Source organism: Drosophila miranda, chromosome 2 (genome assembly GCF_003369915.1).
Source record: "Drosophila miranda strain MSH22 chromosome 2, D.miranda_PacBio2.1, whole genome shotgun sequence".
NCBI classification, from domain to species: domain Eukaryota; kingdom Metazoa; phylum Arthropoda; class Insecta; order Diptera; family Drosophilidae; genus Drosophila; species Drosophila miranda.
Genome location: NC_046675.1, coordinates 29,834,840 through 29,862,779, shown reverse-complemented (window position 1 = coordinate 29,862,779; position 27,940 = coordinate 29,834,840). Strand labels below are relative to the sequence as shown.

The following is a 27,940-nucleotide window of genomic DNA, read 5'->3' as shown; positions in this document are numbered from 1 at the left end:
ACAGTGGGCATGCACAGGGCTGTTAAAACTGTAGAGCAATAGAGAGCAAGCGCATGTTTTTCAGTAATTGTGGAGTAACATGGCTCTGAAACTGTATGTTGGCTTCTTCCTCACACAAGAAATTCTCATCCTCAATGCTCTTAAAACTTTAAATGCTTAAAATGTGTCCTCAATACTCGTGATAATCATCAATGCTCATTAGACTGTCGATGCTTAAAATTTACCATAAATCCTGATGTTCATCATCAATGCTTCTCAAAATGTTAATACTTAAAATTTTCCTTAATTCTTATGTTCATCCTCAATTTTCCTCAAACTGTTTATGCATGAAGTGTAATATCAATCTTCATGTTCATCCTAAATTCTCCTCAAACTGTTAATACTTATAATGTATCATATATCCTGATGTTCATCATCAATGCTTCTCAAACTGTTAATGCTAAAAATGTTCCCTCAATCCTCATGTTCATGCTCAATGGTCCTCAAACTGTTCAGTCTAAAAATGTATATCTTCAATCTTGATGTTCATCCTCAATACTCCTCAAACTGTTAATGCTTATAATGTATCCTCACTCCAAATGTTCATCAGCAATGCTCACAAAACTGTTAATGCTTAAAATGTATCTTCAATCCTCATGTTCATCCTCACTGCTCCTCTTAAAAAATCTCCACTTAATCTGAAACTGTACAAAAACCATACACCCTCAAACTGTGGCTAAAAAAAACCCAGCTTTTCCTTTACATTTCCTTTCCGCTTAAGCCTAATGACACCTTTAAGCAGGTCTTAAAAAAAAGCGAGCAACCCTTTTTTGTAATTAATAAAATTACCTTTTCCTTTTTTTTCTAAGAAATATGTCACCTTTTCCTTTTTTTCCCAAGGAATATGTCACCTTAGCAGCCGGGCTTCCAAGAATTTTGTCAAATGGCTAACCAATTAAGCCTTTCTCAAAAGATACACCCTTTTCTTGGGGCTTAAAAGAAGGGAAAACCGGGCGGTGGAAAGGTAAGAAAATAGCCCACATTTCAGTTTAAGCTTAAGACAAAGCCCGGCCCGTTGCCAGGCGGTTTTCCAGGAAGCCTTTATAATAATAATGAGGGCCACTGCAGCGGTTGACCTCCGTCATGAGGTGGAGATTACCTTCAGGCGGAAAATGAATGTCCTCTCAAAAGGACAGTGAACCCAGAGGTCTCCCCACTGATTTTAATTACACACGAATACTGCAATTGCAACCGCAGGGTCCAGAAGGCTAAAAGGCCAAAGGGCCCGTCCAACACACACACGACACGAAAATCAATCAATCAATAATTGAATTGGGAGGAAGCCTGGAATTCATTTAAGAAAAGCAGCAAGCAAAAATCATGATAATCGAAAGGCAATTGAGGGAAAAACAGTAGAGTAAAGTAAAGTAAAGTAAAGGTCTTTCTTCTTTTTGCTTTCCAATTAAATTGATGAGTGGCCGAAGGAGGGGGACAACATTTATCAGCGAGCGTCCATCCAGCAGCAGCAGCAGAAGGAAGCAGTCCTTCAACAATAGATAACACAGGACACACGCAAAGGGGCGGGAGAAGGATGGCAGGCCTGAAGGATAGCCTCCAGGAAAGCTGTAGCCAGAGTGTTATGTAAATGACGCTATACAAAAGGATGAAAGGAGAAGGAGAGCAGCAGCAGCGGCAGCGGCAGCGGCAGGAACCATCAGATACGGAAGCCAAAAGGAAACCAAGAAGAACCTACAGCCAGATAAGCAAATGACAAACAGCAGCTGCGAGAGAAAAACCCAAAGAAAAGCCCTAGAAATGCAGAAGAAAACCTAAAGAAATCCAAGAAAAAACATCAGAATAATGCTGCATTTTGTAGAAATTCTTGGCGATTTTTCTACCAACTAGATTTTCCATTTATCACCATGTCATTTCCACTGATTAGCGCAGGAAAAGCAAAGCAAATGAAATTAAAATTAAAGTTAATGAGATTTCTCCATCCACCAAAAGGAAACTTTTTGTTTGTCTCTATTTTATCATCATAATTTCAGTGCCAAAACTTGATACAAAGTAAGTGCCTCGTATACCCTCCACAGATACTACAGATACAGATGCAGATATATATGTATATTGTTATATCTGAAGGGAGAGCGCATAGTTTTCATTAAAACTTCTGACACAACGAATTTTGTTGGAAAAACAAACACAACTCCTCCTCTGTCTCTGCCTCTGTCTCTGGCTCGTGCAATTTTCCTAGTTACAGGACTTGCAGGGAGTTTTTCTTTTCATGTTTTTTTATTAATTGTTGTTGCACTTGTAACTGGGTTTGCGCAGAGTTTGGTTTTAGTTTTTGTTCCAACATCAGCAACAGAAATGGGAAAACATTTGCCCCCAAAACAACAAAGTGCCGAATGTTTGTCAACACTTTTTTTGCGAGAGTTATGTTTCCAAATGTTCGACGGGTGTCGCCAGATCCAAAGTTCGAAAGGTGTAGAGTTCTCCTGGGGTCCAGAGGTCGAGAGTTTCTCGCTGGCCAAAGCATTTAATATCAATTGAAAGGTTCATCAAAAACTTGTACACCCCTAGCAAGAATGCCTTTGATATACGAGACAAAACAGGAGTTTGTCGAGTGGCACATGTTCCTTTGGATCCTGGCAATATATCACATTTTAATTGGTGAAGTTTTTGGGGTCACAAAACTCCCAAGAATCTCCAAGACTCCACTCTGTCTTCTCCTTATTGCAATTAATAAAATCCCGCCCCACTCATTACAGTTTTACAACCACTTCTAATTATGCAAAATGTGGGCGAGTGGCGACATTTCGTTTTCGGATCCTTGGCTCCGTTTTAACAATGCCATTTAAAATTAATTTTCAATTAACTTTCTCGCCTGTCCATCTGCTTTCATGCTGAATGGAGTCGCAGCAGCAGCATCCATTTGCCCATTTCCCGCTTTTCCGCTTTCCATTTGCCATTCGCCATTTTATAGTTGCAAAACTTTTGTCCTTTTGCCTTTTCATAAATTGAATTTTCCGCCTTTTGTTTCTGCCAATTAATTCAATGGCAGAGACCTCGCTCGGATGCGCCCGGAAAAGCCGTCGTAGGAATGATACTAATTTCCACGGACACGTAGGCGGCTACTTAGGTGCCTCGGTCCCCCCTCTCCCGAATGGTGGAGGGATTTCCATTCAACAATAGAGTGCCGTGTGCCTTCCGTGTAATGGAAATCGACACACAGTTGAGCTCTTTTCGCAGTTTCAGGTTTCCTATCCCCGCCCCCCGCCTTTCAGTGGCCCCTGTGCCATTCCTCAATTGAAAACTCAAATGCCAGCTTCCATTTAGGGCTCAGACAGCATCAGGGGGCTGGTTGCTGGGCAGACTTAACCCCTCGCAGCCGCAAAAATAACTGTTTGGGATGCATTTTACTTTCAAATGTTCCATTGAATGGTGAACGCTGAACGCTGAATGGTGAAGGGTGTTGTGGAACGGTGCACTTACACTGGGCGAAAAATAATAGAGGAATTTTAGAAGATAATTTGGGAACACAAAATAGAGGCCATAGCTTTATAATAATTCTGATTTCTTAAAGTATCACAAAACAGAAAATTTGTACGCAAAGAAAAACATTTGGAACGTTTTTGTCGAGGCACAAGTGGCTCTAAAACAGTTTATAAGCTTTTTTAAAGGAAGGCCAGCAATAGGAAAGGAGTTTCGGTAAAAAGGGTATTTATTAGATTATTTTTTTTATTATTATTTTATTATCATTTTATTTATTCTAATTTGATTATCATTTTATTTTGGTAGTTTGTCATTTTTAATTATTTATTTGTATTATTATTATTTTTTTAATAACTTTTATTTTATTATTATTTTTTTAATAAGTTGTTATTTGTTTAAAATTTAATTATAATTTTTTTGTATATTTTTTTTTTATTTAATTATCCTTAGGTTTTTTAAATATTTTGTATTTACTGTATTTACTATATTTAATTTATTATTTTTTATTTTATTTTTATTTTGTTTCTTTTTTATTTTATTTAAATTAAATTTTATGAAAATTTATTTTTTGTAATTAATTATAATTAATTTTTCTTTTATATTTGTTTATTTTATAATAATTTCTTTGTAAATTTTTCTTAACCATCAAAAGCTTTCTCTTAGTGTATTGTTCACTTGAAGCATCTGTAAATCCCATACTTAGGGCAACCTTTGGCACACCACCTCTCGACTCGACTCGGCTCCACTCCGCTTCTTTTTGCTGCTCTTTGTGCTCTGGGTGCTCCTCTTACGCCTCCCTCCCACTGGCTCCCACCTCTTGGTGGGTGCCTTGTTTTATCGCAAACGATGCCATTACAAGGCGATTTGAGCTCCATTTGTGCTAGCCATTCCCGTTGCCAGGATAACTTGACAGTCACTTAGCGGGTTCGCGTCTGTTCTACGATTTAAAGGAGAGGAAAAATCCAACGAACAGGAGGAGCCGCAGTAGGTTTATAGTGCGCTGTGGCGGGGTGTGGCGGGGTGTGCTGTGGAGTGTGTGTCAAAAGTATCAGTTGGAAAGTACATTGGTCGAAATGTGCTCTCGGATTAAACTTGTCCAGCGGCAACACCTGTATCCCTCCGTGCAACTCGAGTCGACTTTACTTTACTACTCGTGCCACACCCGTCCTAAAATGTTTCCACCTCGAATGACTGACAGGCAAACAAGTAGAGCGGCAGCAGCAGGAAAAGCTGTGGTAAAAGCAGGGGCGAAGGCAAACTGAGAGAGCCACTGATTTCCCTGCTCCTGCGAGGACGAAAAACTTTGTCCAGAAATATGCACTCTACTCCGACTATACCATATCAACATTTGTTCTCCTCCTTCCCACCGCCCCTCCGGAGTCAAGTTCTTTCTTCCATAACGAGAAAGTTCTAACCATCTCTCTGTGGACTCTCTCTCTCTCTCTCTCAGTGTGTGTGTGTGTGTGCGGCAAAGTTTTAATAGTCTCACATTTGAGTGTTCTAATGATATGCTAAACTGACTAACGAGTCTGCTGTGTCTGTCCGTGGATTGCTTTAGGTGTTGGCCGAAAGAAAATATCTCTGACAGGAGCCACAGCCGCAGCGGTGAAAAAACTAGATTATGAAGAAGGATATATATACTCCTATAAGCGGTGGAATGATAGTTTGTTTAGTAGAACAAATATTAAGTATACGTGAGCATTAATCACAGCCTATTTAATTGGTTTCATTATGTTTAAGAAGAATTTAAATACAGTCACGTACATTTGTTTTCAATAAAAAAAAACAATACCAAAAGGTAACGACAAAAAATACCAGAAATTGCTAGCAAATATCAGCAAAATGCTACAAAAAATATCAGAAACAATATAAAATATACCAGACAATATAACAACAAAAAATAACAGAAAATGCCAGAAAATATCAGAAAAAAACTAAAAAAAAATACATGGAAAAATAGCAGAGCAAGTGTTCAAAAAATATAAAATATACTAGACAATATACAAAAAATAGCAGATATTTCTAGAAAATATCAGAAAAATACTACATAATATAACAGCAATAATAATCAGAAATTGTAAAATATAACCCACAAAATAACAACAAAATACAAAAAAAAAAAAATTAAAATAAATACATTGAAAAAAATATCAGAAAATACTAGAAAATATATTTTAAAAAATAATGAAAAATATGAGTAAAAGTAATGTAAGAAATATAAAATATACAGACAACAATACAATACCAAGAAAATCTAACAAAAAATACTGGAAATATAGCATATTTTAGATATTTGATTATACATAAGAATTTAATCAAAGTATTGAAAAAAATATCAGAAAAAGTAACAACCACAAAGTACTAGAAAAAATAGGGGAAAAATATCAGAAATAATGAGCAAAAATACTTTAAAATGTACTATATTTTAAACAAATTTTAGGTGCATTCTTTGCAGGCCCTTATGGTCATCTAAAAATGGATAAATTCTCCTAACTGCCTCGTTTTCTTGGTAGCAACAGATAATTTAATGTTTTATATGAATGTGTAAGAAATACGCATACAACATTCTACTCCTCAGACACTAAGGATATACTTGTACACAAAATTCATTAGAAATATAATGGACTTGCGACTTACCTTTCCCAAATTGACGAAACCATGATCCCTGGCCACCGCATCGGCGTTGCCATTATCCCCACTGGGTATATGCACCGCCCAGGTGTGTGTATAGTGTCCGACAGCGTTGTTGCCGCTGCCAGTGCTGCTGCTGCTGCCGCCAGAGTTGCCATACTTGCCCCCATTGCTGGGAGTCAGCTTGGCCCTGCCACCCGTCTCATAGTCGAGGACATATGGTGGCAGCACTGGCGATTGGCCGGCATCCACTTTGAGTGATGGAGAAGCGGGCGTTGGTGCGGGGGAGGAGGCAGATGCCACACTTCCGGCCACGAAACCGACATTAAAATTACATATAAAAACTAGGGCACTAAATTGCACAATGAACAGCAATGCCCATTCTATATTGATTATTCTTTTCCTTATTGTTGAATGTCTACTGTTTTTGTTGTTGTTGTTGTTGTTGCTGCTGCTGCCACTGCCACTGTTGCTGTTGCTGCCACTTAGTTTCGGTTTGCATTGCGTTAAAAAACTAGTTTTGAATAAATTGCAATTGAAATTGAAATTTCTTATATCACATTCAATGATTGTTTGTTGTTCTTTTTGTTGCTGCTGCTGTTGCCCAGCGTTGTTGCCTGCAACAGTTGTGTGTGAGGCTGCTGCATGTTGCACCTTCAATTTGTTGCATTGCCTTCTGTTGTTGTGGCTTCTGTTGCTGCGGCTGCGGCTGCTGCTGGTAGTGCTGTTGCTGCTAATTATGTTGCTAGTTGGCTGCCTGCTCCATCGCACGACGTCGTTTTTCATGTTGCGTGTAGATTTGTCCAATTGTTTTTCTTGTGGTTTGGAATGCTGGCAGCGATAGGAGGGAGGTTCTTCTTGGTGCTGTAAAGAGAATATCAAATTTTGTATGAGAAAATGTTGCATGTTGCGGAGTGAGAAAACAGTCGAATTTTTTAAAGAATTTTTTAAAATTAAACATAAAATTTAATGGAGGAAAATGTTTGTTTTTGTATATAAAAATCTCAAGTCTTCTCGTCTATTTATTTTTGTATTTATTTATTTTATTTTTTAAATTTATTTTATTTCCTTTTTTAAATTTTTGTATTGATTAATTTAGTTTATTTATTATATTCATATCTCAAGTCTTCTCGTCTATTTATTATTTGTATCTATTGAATTTATTCATTTATTTTATTTCATGAACATTTTTTTTGTATATAATTAAAATTAATTTTATTTCGTTTATTTATTTATTTTTTTTTTTTATATATATATTTTTGTATTTATTGTATTTTTGTATTTATTGATTTATTTTATTTATTATATTCAAATCTCAAGTCTTCTCGTCTATTAATTATTTTTATTTAATGGGTTCATTTTATTATTTATTATTTTTATTTATTGAATTTATTAATTTATTTTATTTTATTATTTATTATTTTAATTCATGAAAAATTTATTTTATTCTATATTTTATTTTATTTATTTATTTTATTTCATTAAAAATTTATCTTATTTAATTAAAATGTTATTTTTTTTATTTATATCAAGAATTTGAATTTTTTAATTTTATTTTTATTTATGGCAAGTTCTTCAAATTCTATTTCCTTAAAAATCGTAAAAACTTTCTCTAACATTCTAAAATCATTTAAATATTCCGGAGAATCTCCATCTGTTTCGCATCGAAAACTGTAGTTATTTTTTAAATTTATCTTGATGTCAATTGGCGCTGCCACTCGACCCCCATCGGTGGTGCTTGCATTTGCCCAGAGCTATCTTTATAAACAGAGAAACAACGCTTCAATTTGTCTCAAGATGTCAGCCGTCAGGTTGTTCCCTGCCACACGGCCACACAGCCTCTGCACTGCACTTTGGAGTCAACGTTGCCCGCATTTCTCCCGCTCCCTCTCTCCCTGCCCCTGCCACCGCCCAGTCACGTGGGCAACGTAACGTTTCTTTCATCAGCATCAGAAGAAACTGTGCATCCATAGTTGGCTCCCGCCACTGGCACCGAGTGGCTGCTCTTGTCGTTGACTTTGACACCGTTTTCCACTTTTCGTTAGCATGTGAGCGAGTCGGAGAGATGTGGCAGTGGGTAGGTAGGTCCGTGTGGCCCCTTGCCACGTTGACATGGCACTTATTTTCTTATTATTAAGTATACGCTTAGTGGAGGCAGGGAGGAGCTGCTGCTGCCTCTACTGCCGCTGCAACGGAAGTGCGCGCCCAAGTAATGATTACTTTGTGTCTGCCTCTGACAAATGCCGTCACTCAAAGTCAAAGTCCTTGGAGGAGCAGACAGCTTGAGCTGCTCCTTCTGCGATATAGATGGTGTTGACGAGGTCTCAATGTGGAAAGAAAAGAAAGAAAGTTGCAGGCACAAAAGGTGCATCCAGCAGTCGCTCTTTCTCTCCCCCGATTGCTGTCTGCCTTTCTGTCTGTCTGTCTCTTTCATTTACTTTCTTTCCATCTACTTTTGCATATGCTTTGGGGGCATTTACTTTCCATAAAGAAAGTCTGAATTTCGTTGAAAATCTGGCTTCAGAATTTGGAGAAATTCAATTTCCTATCCACTAAGCTGGGGGGCATGCCCCATGCCCAGTGCACACCATTGGCTTCCCTTTCCGTTCTATCCTTCCAGCATCTATCCATCTCCTTGTGATCCTTGGCATTTCCGCTGTCACTCGGCTTTAATTATGCCCCCGTGCCACTGGCACTGCCTCTGCCCATGCCCCTCTCTGTGGCACACACTCTCTCTTTCTGGATATCCAGAAATCCCACAAATCTCATCAATAGATGAAATATGCCTGTCAATGCGGATGCTGCCTGCTGGCTGGCTGCCTGTCGCTGCCCCTGGGCGCCATCATCAGTCATGGGCATATTTTGACAATGGCATTAGTCAGAAGCTACTCCTCCAACTAGGATCCACTCTCCGACTCATTTGCAATCGAAACTTGTCCACGGGATGACAATCAATGAGATTTGCTGCTGCCATGGCCAGGCCATGGCTTTTCGACTGCTTTCGAGCTTCGTTCGAGAGGCATCTCTGGGAGGGACATATCATTGGACATTGCCCCCCAGCCAATGGCCAATCAATATTCTTTTCTGTTTCCTCAATTTTCGCCCAATTAATGGGTGATGATGCGCTTCTTATGTGCCACACAGTCGGCGATTCGATCAATCAGCTGCCACTTTTTGGGCGCCCCAAAAGAAGCCAGAACTTTTCTCTGGCAAATGCCAATTGGAATGTGTCCGTTGCAGGCCATTTGAGGGCCTAATTGGTCAAGGATAAAAGGAAACGCAAGTGTGTTTTTTTTTGGGATAAGGGTGTAGTATTTATATCGATATATTTCGATACTTTTTCGATTAGCATTCCAGTTTCGATAGAATTTTTATCAAATAGAATCATCAAAGGTCCAGAAAGTCCTGACAATCAGCTCTTTTTTGGAATATACTATTAATAACGATACATTTCCGATAAACATACAAATTTGGATAGAATTTTATCATTAAAGGTCCAGAAAGTACTGACAATCAGCTGTTTTTTTAAATATACTGTTAATATCGATATATTTCGATACTTTTCCGATAAACAAGCAATTTTCGATAGATTTTTTACCAAATATAATCATCAAAGGTCAAGAAAGTCCTGACAATCAGCTGTTTTTTGGAATATACTATTAATATCGATATATTTCGATACATTTCCTATAAACATACAAATGTTGATGGAATTTTTAGCAAATAGAATCATCAAAGGTCCAGAAAGTCCTGGCAATTACCTGATTTTTGGAATATATTAATTCGGGATCCGATAACAACGGTTAATTGTCATCGATAACAAATTCTAACGATTTCTCGATCGAAATATGTGCAAGAAATCTTCAAAATCAAATTGATTTCCCTATCAATTGCTATCAACGTTTAAATAAACGATAAATCATAATCGATGCCACAATTTCAACGATAAAACCCTTTAAAAATCGATAGCCAACGATTCCAAAAGCAGCAATGAACCCTTTTAACCCTTTCAACCCTTTTTTTGCTCCAATAAAACCTCAAAAATGTCTTCCACAAGATTTACTTCATTATCCGGCAATCGATTTCCGGTTTGCCTCTGCCTCTCGTTTCACAAATCAAAAATCACTCAAAAATGGCCGCAGAAAGTAGAATCCTTAAATTGCTTAAGCCACCGGCAACAGGACAGATAGGCAATGGGGAAAAAGGGGAAGACAAAGGAAAGGAAAAGAGAAAGATGACAATGCCAGGCATCGGTTTAACAATCCTTGAGGCATTTTTTGGGCAAACAGTCTGACACTTGGCTGTGGCTGCTGCCTGTCTGGCATCCTTTGTGGCGGCGCAGGACTTCCAGCTTCACAACTCTTTTGCCTGTGGATCGGCGGCCCATGCAAAGCGCCATGTCAAATGCAGGAGAATCCTGAAAGGACTACACAGAGCAAAACACATTAAGCCGGAGGAAGCAGCGGCAGCATAAAAAGCAGCATTAGAAACCAGAAAACCAGAAGCAATAGAACAGCAATAGAAATGGAAGTAGAGCCCACCGACTACAAGCAGTTAGGGGCTTAAAAAGGGAGGCAAACGCAAGTCCAAGCTTAAAATACTCTAAACTCTACAGCACTCCAAAGGAGAAAGAAGAAAGGAGAGAGGAAAGGAAAGTGCATGCGAAAAAAAGGGCCACAAAACGGCAGGGCAAGAAGTCAAAAGGCGTCAAGAGGCTGAGGCTGAGACTGAGGCTCTCTCCTGCCTCTTTTTGTTTGTCTCTCTCGGCTTTTAATGCGTTTCGTGTGGTGAGGCATGTGGCATGTGGCATGGCGGTAGTTTCACTTGTTTAATGATAGTTATCCACACAAAGCCGCATACACTCTCTAATGCGCGCGCCCACTGGCTTTTCCATGGGCGCTCGCGACCCGCACAAACTGGAGCACAAAGTCAACAAAAAAACGGGGCACGCGGCGGTTAACGCCCGCAGAAAAGCGGTGGCCAAAAGAAAAGCAAAGAAAAACACACACCCACCCACCCACACACAGGCACAGCAAAAATGGTGGCAAAGTGTCAGCAGAGGCATAGAAAAAATACCGAGTCATGTGTGTGTGTGTGGCAGAAGCAAGGAGTATTAGCACACGATCGGCAAACAAAAGGCGTGGCCTGGTAAATCCATTCTGCTGCGGGACTGTACCTCTGCACCGCTCGATGACACTTTGACAGCGACGACTGATGGTGTGAGAATTTCCCCTAGAAATTGGCAACAACAGAGAGCCCCAGAGGTCTCTTACAGCGGATTACAGCAGCTGTCAGGTCAAGTTAGCTTTCGGGCAAATCACCAAAGGATTTCCATTCGAGCGCAACCTGTGATGAACGTCAGTCAGCCACAGCCAAAAAAGTACAGTCATCACGGGAATGGCTATGGCAGAAACCTAGAGAAAAAGATGAAAAATGCACTGGGAATGTGGGAAATGCACAAAAAGTGCATTAGAAAAGGCACTGAAGCTGAATAGAAAGTACAGTCACGCCAAATATGGTCATTGAGGTTATGTTGATGGTGAAAAGTGTAGTAAATGATGGGAGGACTAAAGGGAAAAGGTTTTTAAGGGGGAATTATATGAGTAGATGCGGCAGAAATGCGCTCCATGCGGATAGGGGAACAAAGTATTAAGAAAAACATGTGAAACCCATAAAAAAAGTACAGTTGCGCCTCATCTATTGAAAAATTAAGTGGAAAATGAAGGAAAAGAAGCTTTAGAGGCAAGAAAGTGGCACAGATATGACGTAAAATGCCTGCTATTAACCATTTCAGTCTCCTTTCCATGTCATACGTCATACAGCATTGCCCTTCGGTTGAACCTAATACCCTTTTGGTTTACATTGATATCCAAAAATAACTGAAATACCGAAATACCGTCGATTACATTTGCTTCACAAACAGAAGGCCGTCGAATCTCTCAATCAATATTTATGGCCAATACACAGTCGTATTTGTGTATTCGTGAATCAATTCGATTCACTGGGAGGCCGCAACAGCCGCACAGCCAGCCATCAATCATTCATCGTTCGTTTCTTGAGTGCCCGAGGACAACAAATGAACGAAAGTAATTTTATTATTTATCTCATGCGATAATGAATCAATGGCGGCTTGGTCCTTGGACACGAGAACCTGGCCAACACACAAATTGTAATTATTTGGCATTGTTGTGCACTCGTCCGAGTATCTGTGTATCCGTAAGGTATTCCGCCCAGGGAAATGCATATTACGTTTTCGTGGCGTTGCGTTTCGTTTCGTTTCGGGTTTGCGGATTGCTTTTTAATGTGCAAACACAGGGAAAAGAATGCGCATTAAGTGCAACCGAGAGCCGGGAAAAAGCACAGAGAAAACAGAGAAAACTGTGCCGTGCCGTGCCGTGCCTCGCCGTGCCGTGCCTCTCCTTGCGGTATGCAATGCAATTCGAGTGCCCCCCGACAGCATTAATTGATTTTGCATGGTCACTTGCAGCACTGCGGTGCTCCGCCCGCGACGGGGGCACCGGGCGTAAGATAAATGCACGATGCATGCCCCACCGTCCCCCGCCCCCCCAAACATGTGTCTTCTCTGTGGCGCTGGGATGGCATTGTTTCTGGGGGGCCCTCTCCATTCTTTTCATTTCGTTGCATTTGCGAAATTAACTCTCGAAAAATGGCAGAAGGACGAGTCGGAGGGAGGTGGAAAAACGCTTAATGTATGAAGGCACCTTGAAGGCGGCTGGCGGCTCTGGGCAGAAAGGAAAAAAGCAGTCCTTACAAATTCCATTCAAAACAAAAGCCGCCCTCAAGGCATCAACAGAACCTACCTCAAGTGCAAAGAGAGAGAGAAAAAAGAGGGGTACAGGCACAGGAGATCCTCTTCAGGACTCTCCAACCGCCACTCAATGAAACACTCAACTGTCTTCCAGAGTGGGGGGGCAGGGGGGGAATAATTACGCGCTCTTTTCTTCGTGGGTTTTTCAAAAGAAAGAACGAAGCTTTAAGTACTCTATTATTTGAGGATTATTGTGAGAGAAAGAGAGAGAGAGAGAGAGAGAGAGAGAAAGAGCTGCGTCTAAAAGGATATATTGTACGCTCTCTCACCCTCTCTCTCTCTAAGGAGAGGATACACTTCTTACAGTAGAGCCTCCTTCTAGCACAGTGGATAGCGGATACTCCTCTTACAGTAGAGCCTCCTTCTACCACGGTGGATATTCTCTCCTTATTCTATTCAATCTCCAAGCGATGGTGGTTTCAGAAGCATTATATACCTACTTTTCTGAAAATAATCCAAGAAAAAAGTAATCTATTCAATGAATTTCCTCAGAGGTTGCTCTGAAGCCTCTTCCAGAGTCTCTACCGGAGTCTCTTCCCCTGAACAAAGCCTTCTTCCGTCCATATATCACCTTTAGATTATAGAAAACCCCTCAAAATCATGCTTTACCTTCCCTTTGACCATCTTTGCCGCCAGAAAAAGTCATCCAGAAAAGTCAGTGGCACTAAAAATTTCCCTGCAACAGTGTTTTCACGGTCTCCCTCTCTCTCTGTCCCTCTCTGTCGCTGAGCGACGGAAATGCAGATGGGTAATGCGACGCCACGACACACAGGTGAGCAGCTCCTTGACGAGGAGGACAACGATGGAGGCTGATGGTGGCAGGGAAATGGTGGCAATGAAGCTGATGAAGATGGTAGGAGATGGCTGGGCTGCCACTGTTGCTAATACGGATGGTAGGATGGTAGGGGCTTCTGCCCCGATGAAGATGAAGGTTATTGTTGCTTGCCTTCTGTTTGAGGAGAGCGGGGGAGGGGAGCGACCAAAAAAGCACAAAAGACCAGGAGTCGTCGGATGCAGAGGACCAGAGGAGGCAGAGGGCTCAGAAGTGGAGGAAGAAGTCCTAGCAGAGGGCCAGAGCAGTGCCAGAGAAGCGACGGAGGGACAGGTACAGTCGTGGACCGTGGACCAGAGCAAATGTCGAGGTCCTGCGTCCACTTTTTCCGTTTTGAGTGGAAATTCCACGCTCCATTTTCATGCTTTTGATGGCCCCTCGCATTACCATTAACATTGACAATGAAAATGTGAAATGCCCCTCCCTCTCCCTCCCCAAATCGCAGTTTTTGTGGCTGACATTTCGGTGGCAGAAGGACAGAGATCCTGCAGCGAATCAACAACTTAATATGCACAAATTTTTGAATGCCAACTGCACACCGATAGAACCGACAAAACACCAAAAACAGTTCCGTGCACCGACTGGAGGGTAATCCACATGGGAGTCGTCGAGTGGCACGAGGAGGTCGTGAGGTCTGGAGGTCTGTCGGTGGCAGCATCAGTTATCCGCGGCACCGACAGGCTGGTGCAGCCGTGCCACCCAAAAAACCAGAGCAAACGACACCGCCAGCCGAGCGCCCCAATTGCTGCAGTTTCAGGCATTCGTTCCATTAGTATTCACAGAATGGTGTACTGTACTGTACTGTACTGTACTCTGCCCCACTTGCTCCTTGCACCGCTGCTACTGCTGCCGCTGTTGTTTGTTCACAAATTTATGCGTGTCTATTCGTGTTCTCTTTCCTGTCACTCTCTCTCTCTCGCTTTCCCTCTTGTACTCTCTTGTTTGTCGTCGTTTCAATTAAGCCCGGCGCCGAAATGCATGCAACGGAATGCTTTTTCTGCGCATTTTTACCGATTAATTTTTCATTATTATGCCAAGTGCTCTCTGCTCTCTGCTGCGCGACTACACACACAACTGAAATACTGCCAAAAATAGTGGCGAATGACAGGCGAGAAAACCAAACAAAGTTTATTTTTCTTTTTGTGCGTTAGCGATGCCCTAATAATTTCTGCATGCCCCAAAAAGTAGGCAGCACACATTTTTGGCATGTCATGTATTTTTGTTGTTTTTCTGTGGGATTCCCTGCCAAAAGTATGACTTTGGAAAAAATTACTTCAAATTAATTATAAATTATTAAGCTATTTATTCCTTCTATTAGATTATTATGGCTATGGATATATATGGCTATGGATATCAAGGGGAATTTTCATTTATATTTAGATCAATTTTTCTATTAAAGTTTGACAGAAAAAAATGTATAAAAAAGTAATATAAATGCAACAAATTATAAATAACAATAAATAATAAAAAAATAAACAATAATAATAACATAATAAAAATAATAATAATAAAATAGAATAATAACAATAAAATAATATAAAAATAAATAAATAAAATAAAAAATTAAAAATAAATAATACGTATAAAAAAATAAACCACAAAATAATAAAAATAATGATAATATAAAATTAAATTAAAATAAAATAAAATAAAGACAAAATAAAATAAAATAATAATAATAAATAAAATTTCTACGAAAAAGGAAACATACAAATATAAAGAAAAATTAATGGGGAAAAATTAACGCAATAAAATATTTAGAAAAGAAAATAGGCAATAAAAATAAACAAACTAAGAACAAAACAAAATAGATAATAATTAAAAAAAAAAAAAATAAAGGAAGTAAAGAAAAAAAAGAGATAAAAAAGCAATACAATATAAAAAACAAAAAAAGAATACAAAATGAAGCCAACTTCAACTTCCAACTTCAAAAATGCCTCAAAATTTGCAGCAAAATTCGTAAAAATTTTACACCGCTCCTCATTGCATTTATGATTATTTAAAGCCCGAAACTAAATAGTTTAGATGCACACACACACACCCACACACCCACACACAAACACATACGGCATTCAAACAGAAAGAACTGCAATCCAATAAATTCCAACAATAAAAGTAGAACAAAGCGAGGCCCCGTGGCAGGACTCTAACCGAAACCCCATGGGAAGCACATAGAGAAACACCTAACCCCACACACACCACCACAACAACTACTAAACCGTAAACCCCATGGTACCCCCAACAGAGTTGACAATGTCAATAAAAATTAACAAGGAAAAGCTGAAAAGCTGGAAAGCTGCGCCAAAGCTACCGCCACTGGCCGCAGCCGCAGCAAAAGCAGAAACAAAAACACCGCAGACAACACAGACCCGCACTTTGTAGTGCAGTGTACGCTTCCCCCCCCCCTCCACCCCTTTCATTAGGTCGTAGGTGTAGAGGTTACTGCGGTGTCTATGTAATTTAGACAATTAGAAAGTTTACGCCTGTAACAATTTCCGACTTTACTTCCATTTGCTTTTTGTTTTTTATTGTTTCGAAAGTTTTTCCATGACAAATTGTTGGGGTTTTCCCGCTCTCTCTTGAGGCCTATCCACTGTGCCTCTTCTTTGCTTCTCAGTCCTCGATTTCTGTCGTTTCTCTGTGACATATTTGCACAAGGCTTCATAATCAGTGGCTGCCTCTCCATTCTGTGCTGCTGATGCAGCAAAAATTGTGCTCCAGCAGCGGCGACACTCTGCATTCCTCTTCAAGGCTCGAATTGTGTTGTTCGAGTGGCGAGAGGCTTAGCGTGGCCATATTGTCGCGATGTTGGCACTAGAAAGGGGGTGCCAGGGGGTGCCACAAAAGGAGGAAAGGGTGTGCGTGTGTCTGATCCTTTGCCTCATGCATATGCATGCAAATTTCGCAGCTGACAACTCGCTTTAAGTGGCTAAATTGCACAAGTAAACAATTTTTAAATGCAGCTTTGTTTGCGTCATAGGCCTGGGACGAAAAAAAAAACCCAAATCTACACTGAAACAAATTAGTGGAGAAAATAAACAAAAGGTTTAGGGAAAGCGGGGAAATGTCTTCCAATGTTTAAAGGCCTTAAATATATAAAAATGTATTTAAAATTTATGCAAAAAATATATAATAAATAAATAAAAATTAATATTAATAAAGCAAAGAAAAATGATGTAAAAAAAATTATAGCGAGAATTTTTCAACGAATATTGAAATATTAAAAATCTAAAATATCCCCGAAAATTTCTTTAACAAATTTCTTTGATTTTTGTTGTTGTTTCTCTCAGTGTTCCTCCTCCCCTTTTTGAGCCTGACCAAATCCTCTACATTTCCCATTTAACCCCATTTTTACACGCTTTTTTCCCCATTGGGATTTGTGGCTACAAAAAAAATCCACTGCTGACTGGCGGGAAACACTAATTTTTCAGTTATTAGCGAAATGTCAAAATAAATGACAGTTTTCACTGGCAACTGGCAACTGGCAGATTTTTCCAAAGCAATTTTCATTTATTTTTGTTGTAGAACAATTTGGCAAGGTATTTATTTATTTAAATCACAAATATGGTCGCTGGAAAACTAGGCTAAACAAATTATTGGAACTGTTTTTGAGCATGAAATTTCATGCAAAAAAATTTATGAAAAATGTTGAGAAATTTCTTTGGAAATTAAGCTAGTTTTTTTTTCTTTTTCGGCCCCAAAAACATGAATCAAATCTCAACAAATACATTTAATCAACTTCAGCGACTTCCAGGGGATTTATGCCTCATAAATTCTAGACAAATTGTGGCCGAGAGAGAGATAGAGAGAGATGCTATTTGTCAGAGATGATAAGCAAATACAAGGCTCCACAGAATGGAGGCAAATAAACAAGGCACTCAAATTTTATAGCATGGAAATGGAAAACCCGAACCCGAACCCATAACCGTTACCGTAAACCCCATAAGAACCTCAACCCGAGCGTAAACGAAACTAAAATCAAGACAACAGATTTTTGCCTGATTAAGGAGCCACCGCCCCCACCGCCCTGCTTCTTGCTCTTGAGGTGCTCCTCCTTCTCATTTCTCTGCAGACGTTTCTCCTTCTACTTTCTCTTCAGACGCGTTCCACCTCCTCCTCGTTGTTCAGTGTCTTCCGCCCTGTCCTTGCTCTTCAGAGTATCCCGCCTTCAACCTACAGCCGCCTTCCGCCTCTTCAGCTGTACCGCCGCCTCCTGGCTCTCCAGCTGTTCCGCCCTCACCTCCCCAGACGACGTTCTCATGCTGAAGATATCCTCCCACTCCTCTAGGCATCGGCTACAACAATGGGAAATGCACTTTAGCCAGGACTCCCGAAAGTATGCAATGAAATTGCGAGAGAGAGAGAGAGACCGAAATGCGAACAAATTGATATGCAAATGTGGAGTAGAAAGAAGGAATTCCAATACCAGTCCCAAAAGCCAAAGCCAGCAAAAGCGTAATAATAAAATAAAAGTAGAACCCGAAGATGAGAGCAGGACGTAGGATAACTGCTCGCCCCATGACGTCTCATTTCCTGTACAGCAGCTGCATTTGGCAGAGGCAAAAATCTGCGTCTTCCGGCCCCCAGAAAATGCTAAAAAATATTAAGTATACGCCTACGCAAGACGTCAATAATTTCAACACAAGAGCTGCTCTCTCCCTTCCTCTCCCTCTCGTAGATTGAATTAAAAGATGAAAAAATGGCAAAGTTTTTCTGTTCTTTCTTTTTTTTTTTGCACAGAATTCAATTTGGCGTAACTTTTCCTCTACTTTCCATCGCCATTGGCATCACACCATCAGGATCATCATCATCAGCTGGCGGCCTTTTTAGTATGCGTTTTGGCTGCAAGAATGGAGAGTAAAACTTGTACCCTCCAGAAGAGTCCTTCCTCCAGCCAAGCATTGATGGAAATGCCAAGACCCAAGACGTGTATAGACCTCCAGTTGTGGCCTCTGGCAAATACAGTTGTTGAACTAATGAGAGTCTCTGGCTCTGGCTCTGGCTCTGTGCCCTGCCGTGGGGCACCGCTGCCACACCACAGATGGACCCCGTACAGACGGGGATTGGCCAAAAGTCGTGACAATCATAAAAATGCAAACCGAAAAACTTTAAATGTTTTTCCCCTAAGAGAATGTTTTTCTTCTTGGGCTAAATGTGGTGGAAATTCTGGACAGGAAGGAGGGTCTTTCGTGGGTTTTTCTTTTTGTGACAAAAAGTATATAAAGCATGGTCTAAAGAATGCCTTTAGGAATCATGAAAGCTCAACATTTCATAGGAGATCTTGAGATTTTCAATGGGAATTTTAGATGTAGAAAAGTAAGTGGAAAATATTATAAAATCTATGCTTTTTGGGTACAAAATATGACTTCAAAATAAACATATATATAAAATATAGAAATAAATATGTATAAAATACATAAAAAAATAAATAAATAGTAATAAAAATAATAATAAATCAAAATAATAAGAAAAAAAAAATAATAATAATTTAAAGTAATAATTGAACTAAATAAATATAAATAAAATATATAAAAAAATAAATAATAATAAAAAAAAATAATTAATCTAAATAATAAGTATAAATAAAGATGTATTAAATATATTCAAAATATATAAATAAATTTTAAAATTTAAAAAACAAAAATATTCCCACATAAAATCTACAAAAAAGAAAAAAATATATAAGAAAATATACAAAAATAATTCCATTATTTTTTCCTATCACTTTGGCAGATAAATCCCCCAGTAAGTCCCTCAAATATCCCTCTAAACACTTGTATTTCCCTAAACAAAAAACCACAAAAAATCCCTTCTCAATAGAACTGATTACTTCCTGGTTCAAAAAAATGGGGCGGGGTCAGGGGAGGCGTATACATTACCATAACCGTAACATTTGTGAGATGCCTAAAGCGTGACTGTTGAATGATTTTCCAGGGAAAAAAAAACAATCAATTCACGGGGCGAAAAATGAAAATCAAGGAAAAGCGGCGCAAATCAAGCAGAAAAGCAGAAAAGGACATCAAATGCGGAAAGAAAAAATCGAGTGAATGAAAAGAAAGACGACACAAGGATCTTAAACTCACAAATGCAGGACCACCAGGACAGGCACGGAAGGGAGGCGGGAGATTGTTTTCACGCCCTCCCTGCCTGTCGACGTCCATTCATGACTTAATAAATACGTAAAGAATTCGCAATGATTCCGAATGTGAATCAGTGCCATAGACCCATAGTCCTGGCAAGTCCTGCCAGCATTCCCGAGTGCTTCCGCTTGATTGTCCACGAAATCGACAAAAATGAAGTGGATATGCCGCACAGGAGGACGAGGCATAACGTGATTGATGCCGCTCGCCTCCTCCACGACTCCAGACGGCACCACCAGACACCGATTCTGGGGCATCCTTAGTCCAATGATTGGTTCAGCAAAAAGGATTTTTGGCGACAGGCAGACAGCAAAAAGGGGGACACATGGCAATAACAATAAAAAACCCAATGGGAGGTCCCTTTTTTTGCGGGTCTATCTGTCTGCCGGGCATCTGTTTGTTTCCCCCCCTCCCCCACCGTTTTTTCTGTGGGCAGGAATTCTCCTTTTTTGTGGCATTGCATAAACATGTCTGCGGCGACCATTTTGTGTTGGTATTTAAGCAAATACAACAGAAAAGATATCAACAAAAAATGTGTCTAATTGACAAAAAAAAAATGTCTGTGTTTCCCTGAGGAAAACAGAGAAACAGCTAGCAGGTTGAAAGGAAAAATATACTATAAATCTATGCAGAGACTGTACTTAAGTGTGTGTTGGCTTTCATTGGAATGAGGGTCCTCTTCTTTGTATGAGAACTTACCTCAAATGAAAGTAATTTAAAGGTTTTATTAGCAAACATCGTAAAGGCTCTAAAACTATACAATTTAAACCCTTTAAACCCCCCGATTAAACGAAATTCCTAAGCCAAGAAAATGCCAAGGCTTTTTCCACTATTCTCCAAATGCAAATCACAAGAAGATGCTACAAATTACGTAAATAAAAGCAATAAAGTGGCAAACGGATTTGCATAAAGTGATGGGGGTGAGGGGTGGTAGGGATCTGTGGCATGTGATGCCGAGAGAAACTTATGCTAAACAACAAGAGACTCAAAGACATATCCAGGGGCGGAGGCTTACACGCCCACATTCAATTACAGTGAAGATGTGCCGTTTACTTTTCCCCCAGGCCACGCCCACAACATCAAAGGGCGTTGACTTAGACATTGATTTGTGTCCAGGGAAGGGAGCGAAAGGGGGCTCTCCCCTCTCCTCCATTGCGTGATATGTGGACTGTTTTCTAAGGTCCAATGCATTGTGGGGCCCAGAATTATATATACACCAGATGCCAGATATACTAAGAGACTATCTGTATTTTTAGTCTTCTTTTGGTTCTAGTGGAAAATCTATTTGCTACCCATGTCACAATCTAACAATATGCTGAAGCTGTCAAGAGGTTTTCCTGTCCGCCGCAAAAGTTGTTCAACTTTTTTCTTCGCCTTCGGGTGCGGTCTCTGGCTTTTTTGGGGGGAAGAGCTCTCCTTTCTGTACCCTCTGTCTAGTGGCTCTCTCTTTTCTCCACATATTGCTGTTTGTCTTTTGCCTTTTTGCCACTAATTTAACAAAAGTTCTCTCTCTGTGTGTGTGTCCTTCCACTCCATTAATTGGAACGTCTGCAAAAGTTAGTCGAGTCTTAATTTTTGTGGGTTTGTCACAGCCATTTTCCTCCTCATATAAGACTTTGGTGTTTCTTTGAACTTCAAAGGAGTGAAATTTAAGCCCAGCTGATGGCAAGTCAAAGGTTAAATGTATTCCCCCCTCTTGCAACAAGTGGAAATACACTGCCAAATAAAAACAATAAATGAATGTAATTTCCCGAGTGGTAAACTCGGAAAATCGTTTTAAATAAGGCATGAAAACGCATTAAGGGCGCCACCTTGTCAGACAATAAACAACAATATGTGTACCCTGCAGCCCCCGGAAAAACACACACTCACACACGCCATGCCCCACCCTGCAGCAGGCTGTCACATTTCCCTGCTTCCCGCTTCCTGAAACCCTCCACAAATATCCGATAAGATTGCCTGACATTATTTACTTTTGCGCGAATCTTTTGTTGATTTTATGTGCAAGTAAAAATTATATAAAATGTCAAAAAAAATTATGCAGAATATTCTGAATTTCAAAATCGCCTGAAAATACTAGATAAAAATACTGAAAACGCTAAATACTACCACAAATATTAAAGAAAAACTAAAGAAATACCAAAAATACTAAAAAGTACTTTAAAAATACTAAACAAAATACTAAACAAATCGAAAGTTCCGTCGAGAAATTCAGAAAGCACATAACACGAAAGATACTAAGTAATACTCAAAAGAATAAAGAAATACTAAAAAGATACTACAAAATACTAAAAAGATACTAAATAATACTTTAAAAAATACTACCAAATACCAAAATATACTGAAAAATACTTTAAAAAATCCAGAGAAATTCAGAAAGTACGAAAGAATACTCGAAAGAATACAAAAAATACTAAAAATATACCAAACAATATACTAAGCAAAATACTAAACAAAATACTAAAAAAAATACTGAAAAACACTAAACAAATCCCAAATTCACTCGAGAAATTCAGCAAGTAAAAAATACCAAAGACTATTGAAAGTACTAAAGAATACTCTACCACATATCAACTTCAAAATAAATACCACCAGACATTCCTCTATCAATAACATTTTATCGTATTCCATTTAAATAATTCAGAAATTTGCTGAACAAACTTTTCCGTAGATTACGTTTCATGGAACTTCTCCTTTGAGTGCCTCCAGAGCCAAGGAGCCTTCACACACACGTGCACCCTGCCTATCCCTCTCCCTCACTCCTCACACACACACACAACGACATATAAAGTGATAAGCAGCCGCAGGGCGACCATTGAGGGCCGCCACACGCCTCTGCCTCTGCCACTGCCTCTGCATGAGCCTCTAAGCGGCATGCAAATAAAAATCGCTCATACGCCCCTTTGTACGATACGACTCGTTGTCCCTACGGTTTCTGTGTATTATTTTGTCTCCTGTTTTGCGGTGTCGACTCCGACTCCGACTCGTTCTTTCTTGCGTATATTTGCATATATTCTGTGAATTCTGCCTTTGCTTTATTTCTTTTCTTTTTTTCTTTCGAGGCGGGTGATAATACAAGAAATTGTATCAGGCCAAAATTGTTTTTTAAAATGTTACGTGCCCGACGGCTGCTTTGACAACAAATTTATCTGTACGCGTAGTATCTGTGCGATACGTTTTTGGGGTAATAAAAATGCAATATAAATCCATATACAATATAAAATTTGTGTTTCCTTTTTTTTATTTTTTCTTTGGCGAGAGGGTAATCCTGGAAGTTTCGATTGCAGGCAGCAAAACGTTTGTGGGGAAGGATATAGGAAAAACAATGGTGGGAAAACTTTGGCGTGGCACGTGCTTTGGGTTGATTTGATGGAAAATTTTGCCGTATTTGAAGGATGTGTGCGTGTGGGGGAAATAACAAAATTTGTAAGGGGACTTAAATAGTATTTTGGTTGTAAAAGAAAGGGCGGGGAAGGAGTAAGGAAATGTGCTACAAATTGCTCTTAAAGTTGATTAAAAATTAAGAGGTACAAGTGTCTATTGTAATCACGAACAATTAAACACAAAAACAATACCAAAAATACTGAAGAACAATCAAGAGTACTGTAAATAACAAAAGTTCTAAAAAATACTTAAACTATGATCAAATATTACTTAAAATTTTACCAAAAATACTAAAAAAGAACGGAAGTTAAAAAAAAAATTGTTAAAAAATCTAATATTAAAAATGAAAAAATACTGAAAATACCAAAAATACTAGACAATACATAAAATACTAATGTATACCAAAACTTTAAATATACTGAAAGTACAACTAAAATTAAATGTTACATTTTTTAATAAATTAAAATTAAATATTAAAGACAATAAAACAAATACTGAAAATACCAGAAATACTATTAATACTAAAAACGGAAATATAAATGAATAATAAAAATACAAAATATACCAAATTGTACTGAATGTACAACAAAATATTATATACCAGTATTTATTGAATTCGGGGAAGAGTTGAAAGTGTATGTGTCTTCCTCCCAGGCTCTGTAAACACTCAATTCTTCTTTTTACTCGGAATTCCCATTAACAGATAAAAATATTTCGAGCCACTTAATGTGCAGAATTTTAATAGGAATATCCGATTGTCGATTGGCGGCGGCTGTGGTGCAGACAGAATTTCGCACCATTTGGCAGCCCCTCCCAATCAATTTATAGGCGCAGCCAAGAGCAACGTATGCATATGTGACCCATGCCCCATGCCGCCATCCTTTTGGGGGGCTGTGGCTCAGGGCAATTATAAAATCCACAAAGGGAATAGCCGCCGCCGCTGCCGCTGCCATGACGACAATCAGCTAATGAAATAAATGGCAATTTGCATTGGCAGTGTGGCTTGAATGCAATGCAAGTAATGCAATTTCCACAAATTTCATAGCCGGGGAAAAACGGCACTCCACTCCCTTGGGCGCGGCTCTTGGGCCCACACCACAAAATGCTAATTAATCAGCTTTGGTATTAATTAAACGACCGCAGAATGAAGCCAGCGACGGACCATTAACGATATCATTAATCCCTCCCCCTTTTGGCCAGCAGAAGCGACTCTTAAAAAGGGCTTACGAATTTTAAAGGAAAATAGCTAGAGCCAGAGGAAACGAGCGGAAGTGCCGAGGAAATTGTGCGGCAAATGGTGCCCGAAAATTTATGGATGTATTCCCTCGAAAACTACATGTTTTGACAGGTGATAGTCGTAGATAACTCGATCAAAATGCGTCACAGATAATGCTGTCGCACGAACGCCTTTGATGGCATGGCGCCATGAGGGTTTAATACCCCTTAGTAGATACCCAGCAGAACTCCACTCTTATCGTTTCGCTTTACCAGTTCTAGGGTACATTTGAGTGTTAATGTCCACTCCGTGCCATTCAATCGTGTTTAATTTACAACCTCATCCGGGAAACGTGGAGTCATGGACGCCCAGCACTCTCTCTCGCACTCCCACTCGCACTCCCAATGTTATTGTCATGGTTTTTATCAGGGCAATGGCGCCTTCCAACCATCCATCCATCCATCCATCGAGGCCCTGTGCTTGTTATTAAACATAAAAATAAATTAATAAGCGAGAGCGTGACAGCCACATCCACATCCACACATCCCATACCCACTGACAGAGTCTCAATTAAGCGACAAAGTACGACACTGGCAGTTAATGTCGCAAAAGTGGGCAGTAAAAGGGTGGGAAAAGTGTGGAAAACAGCAAAGAAATGGTGGGAAATAGGAAGGAACGCGAGAAACGGGCACGCGGGATGGGTGGGAAAGCAACGCAAATATTTTAACGATGTCATGTGAAGTTTTTCAACGTAAATTGAGAGAGGCAGAGCAGACGACATATCGTGGGCCTTATCATTAAGGCAGACAGTCAGCCCGCAGCCGCATGTTGCAGTTGCAATCACAAATGGTTATTAAGCAGCCAAAGCCAAAGCCGAAGCCTGCGAGCAGGACGGGAAGGGCTGTAAGAAACAACCCCGGAAGCGGGCCTTAAGTAATGAATTATTGAGTATTTCTTTATTACTCAAAAGCCAGAGGATTGCCAAACCGCAACGAGGACACCCGAGGGGTTGAAAATCGAAATTATTCGAGCCAAGATCTGAAAACGGGGTCCTTAAAAGGTAGAAATCGAAGGCACAACTCAAAAGAGAAGCTTAGGAACGAAAGATAACGAAAATGTGCGTGTGAGCAAGTCGCAATTGGGTGAAACTCAATCTCAAGAGGCACAAGAGGAATGAAATAGTATAATAAACCGTATCAGAGTGGTCTGGCCTTTGTAGTGTGAGATATTCAACAGAACAGAGGCAGTTATTGGAAGCAATCAATGTTTTCATACCACAAAAAATATTACAGGCCTCAGAGTAAACCACAAATCCCCAAACCTTTTAGTAAACGTGATTCCTTCTTCCCCTCTCCTTGGGCTTCACCCTTTCTCCATTAGATTCTCCCCATTCGAAGCTGCTCTGCTCTTTTGCCAATTGAATTGATGAAAATATAATGACACATCCAAGCCAAGGGCCGGAGATTCAATCCTCTCCACAAACTCCAATATGGAACGAACGAAAAACCGCACGCCAACATGCATAAATTTTGACGAAAGGGTAGCCCCGTCTGCCACAAGAGGGGGTTAAATATTGTGTCCATTTAAGTGGTGCTACGGGAAACAGGGACCAGTCCACTCTGTGGAGCCACAGCCACGGCCCAGAGAGTGTGGTTGTGTTGCCATTGGAAATTGAGCAACCAAAACAATTGTCAATTAAATTTTGCTCGCCTCCTGCTGCAGGCCCCCACGCTGTAAATGCCAAGACACGTTCGAGGTGGTGGTGGGATTTCCAATCGGTTCACACTTTTTGCCTCCACCGCCCCAATCATCGAGAGCTCCGGTACTTCCTCTGCCATTAGCGAGCTGTGTACCTTTCCCCAAGTGGCATCCACAGACGCGTCACTAATTTGCATAAAAAGGTAACACGCGGCAGAGAGCGCACCCCTTGCAGCCACCTGTTGCAGGGACAAATGCTGTGTGCGCCGTTGCATTAATTAAATTTTCTAATTTTTTACGCACAATTTCCTCATTGAATTCGTTCTATAATTCGCCTTTCAGCCATTGAATTAATTAGTCATTGATCGGCTTTTGTTTGCCACAAATTGTTTGTGTATTTACCTTTTGGGGGCACGTTTGTGGCATAAGAAATTCAGAGGGAAAATTAGGGCTTTGTATACACTTTACATCGTTGATCTGGAGGCCCTAGAAAAAGCTTGATTTTCGGTGTAGATTTTTTTAAACATTTTTAATGAGTAGCCAAAAATCTCTTAAAAATTATAATTAATTTTGGAAGAGTATATCGAACGATTGTGTGGATTTTTCTTGTTCATTTGGATATTTAATTTGTTCGAATTTGTCTAATTTAAATGATTTTTTTCTCTCTCCGAATAATCATTCATTTATTTGTGACTTAAAATGAATACCTATTTGTTCTCTCTTCGGTAATATTTTTCCTGCAGTTTTTTCTTACATTCAAACTCTACAAAAATTTGCGGAAATTCTGTGCCTTTTGTGCGCCTCAAACTATGCAAACATTCAACGAATCTCTCCGTCTTTTTTCTGTGCCACAAGAACAAATATTTATTCAAGTGTCAATTTGGAATTGAATGCTCTTCGGTTGTCCTTCCACAAAACTGTGTGACGATGCACTTGGGCTTTTTCAGACATTTAATTCCTTGCCAAAAAACAAAAAAAAAAACCAAAATTTAATTTCGTAATTGAATGGGTTTTCGTTTGGACCCAACCTTATGCGACTCTGCCAATACCAATACCAAATTTATCAGTTTTGCATTTGCATATGTGTATTCCATGCCCCATGCACCTCCTCCTCCTTTTCTGAGTGACATTCTTCTCTCAGAACCAAAATTATGACTTTTTCTGGCCATGCATATTTTTCTCTCTCTCTCTCTCTCTCTCTCTTTGGTTCTGAAATTTTGCGACAAATATTTCTGCACAAAAATTTTGTAAATATTCACCCAAAAAGAGCATTTTACCCGATTGGATTTTTGGAAAAATAATTAAAACAAATGCAGGCACATTTTTGGTTCATTTTCATCTCTGGCTTTTTCTGATTTAATTGAAATTCTGTTACGAAATTTCTAAGAAATTCGAAAGGCATATTTCTACTTCGACGAAAAACCCAATTAAAAGAAACGTCTATCGACTATAAAGAAAAATCAATTATTAATTGGAAGAGTGTGAGGCTTTCTGTGTGGGTAAATGAAAGAGTTTTCCCTTCAATGATTTTCATTAAATATTGATGCAAGTCGAGGGTTTTTATGAGGTTGTTTTTAACAGAGGACTTCCAGAATATGTTGTCTAGTATTTAATGGATATCAGAGGCATTAGCGAACGAGGGCGAACCAGTGTTTTGATGAGTGGTTTGATGAATAAAGCAGTTCCAGGTGGCGATCGGCCTTTTCTTTGAGTAGAAGAATTAGTTAGAGGCCACG

At 39.6% G+C, this 27,940-nt stretch overlaps 1 protein-coding gene across 3 annotated transcripts in view; it reads right to left on the bottom strand.

Moving 5' to 3' along the window:
• Positions 1-27,940, bottom strand: part of LOC108155045 (furin-like protease 1) — a 165,118-nt gene that overhangs the window by 53,375 nt on the left and 83,803 nt on the right. For all 3 annotated transcript variants that reach the window (XM_017285618.2, XM_017285620.2, XM_033389268.1), the window contains one exon: positions 6,112-6,969. In XM_017285618.2, coding sequence (XP_017141107.1) covers positions 6,112-6,891 — 780 coding nt within the window. In that variant the 5' untranslated portion in view covers positions 6,892-6,969. The remainder of the gene's footprint in view (positions 1-6,111; positions 6,970-27,940) is intronic.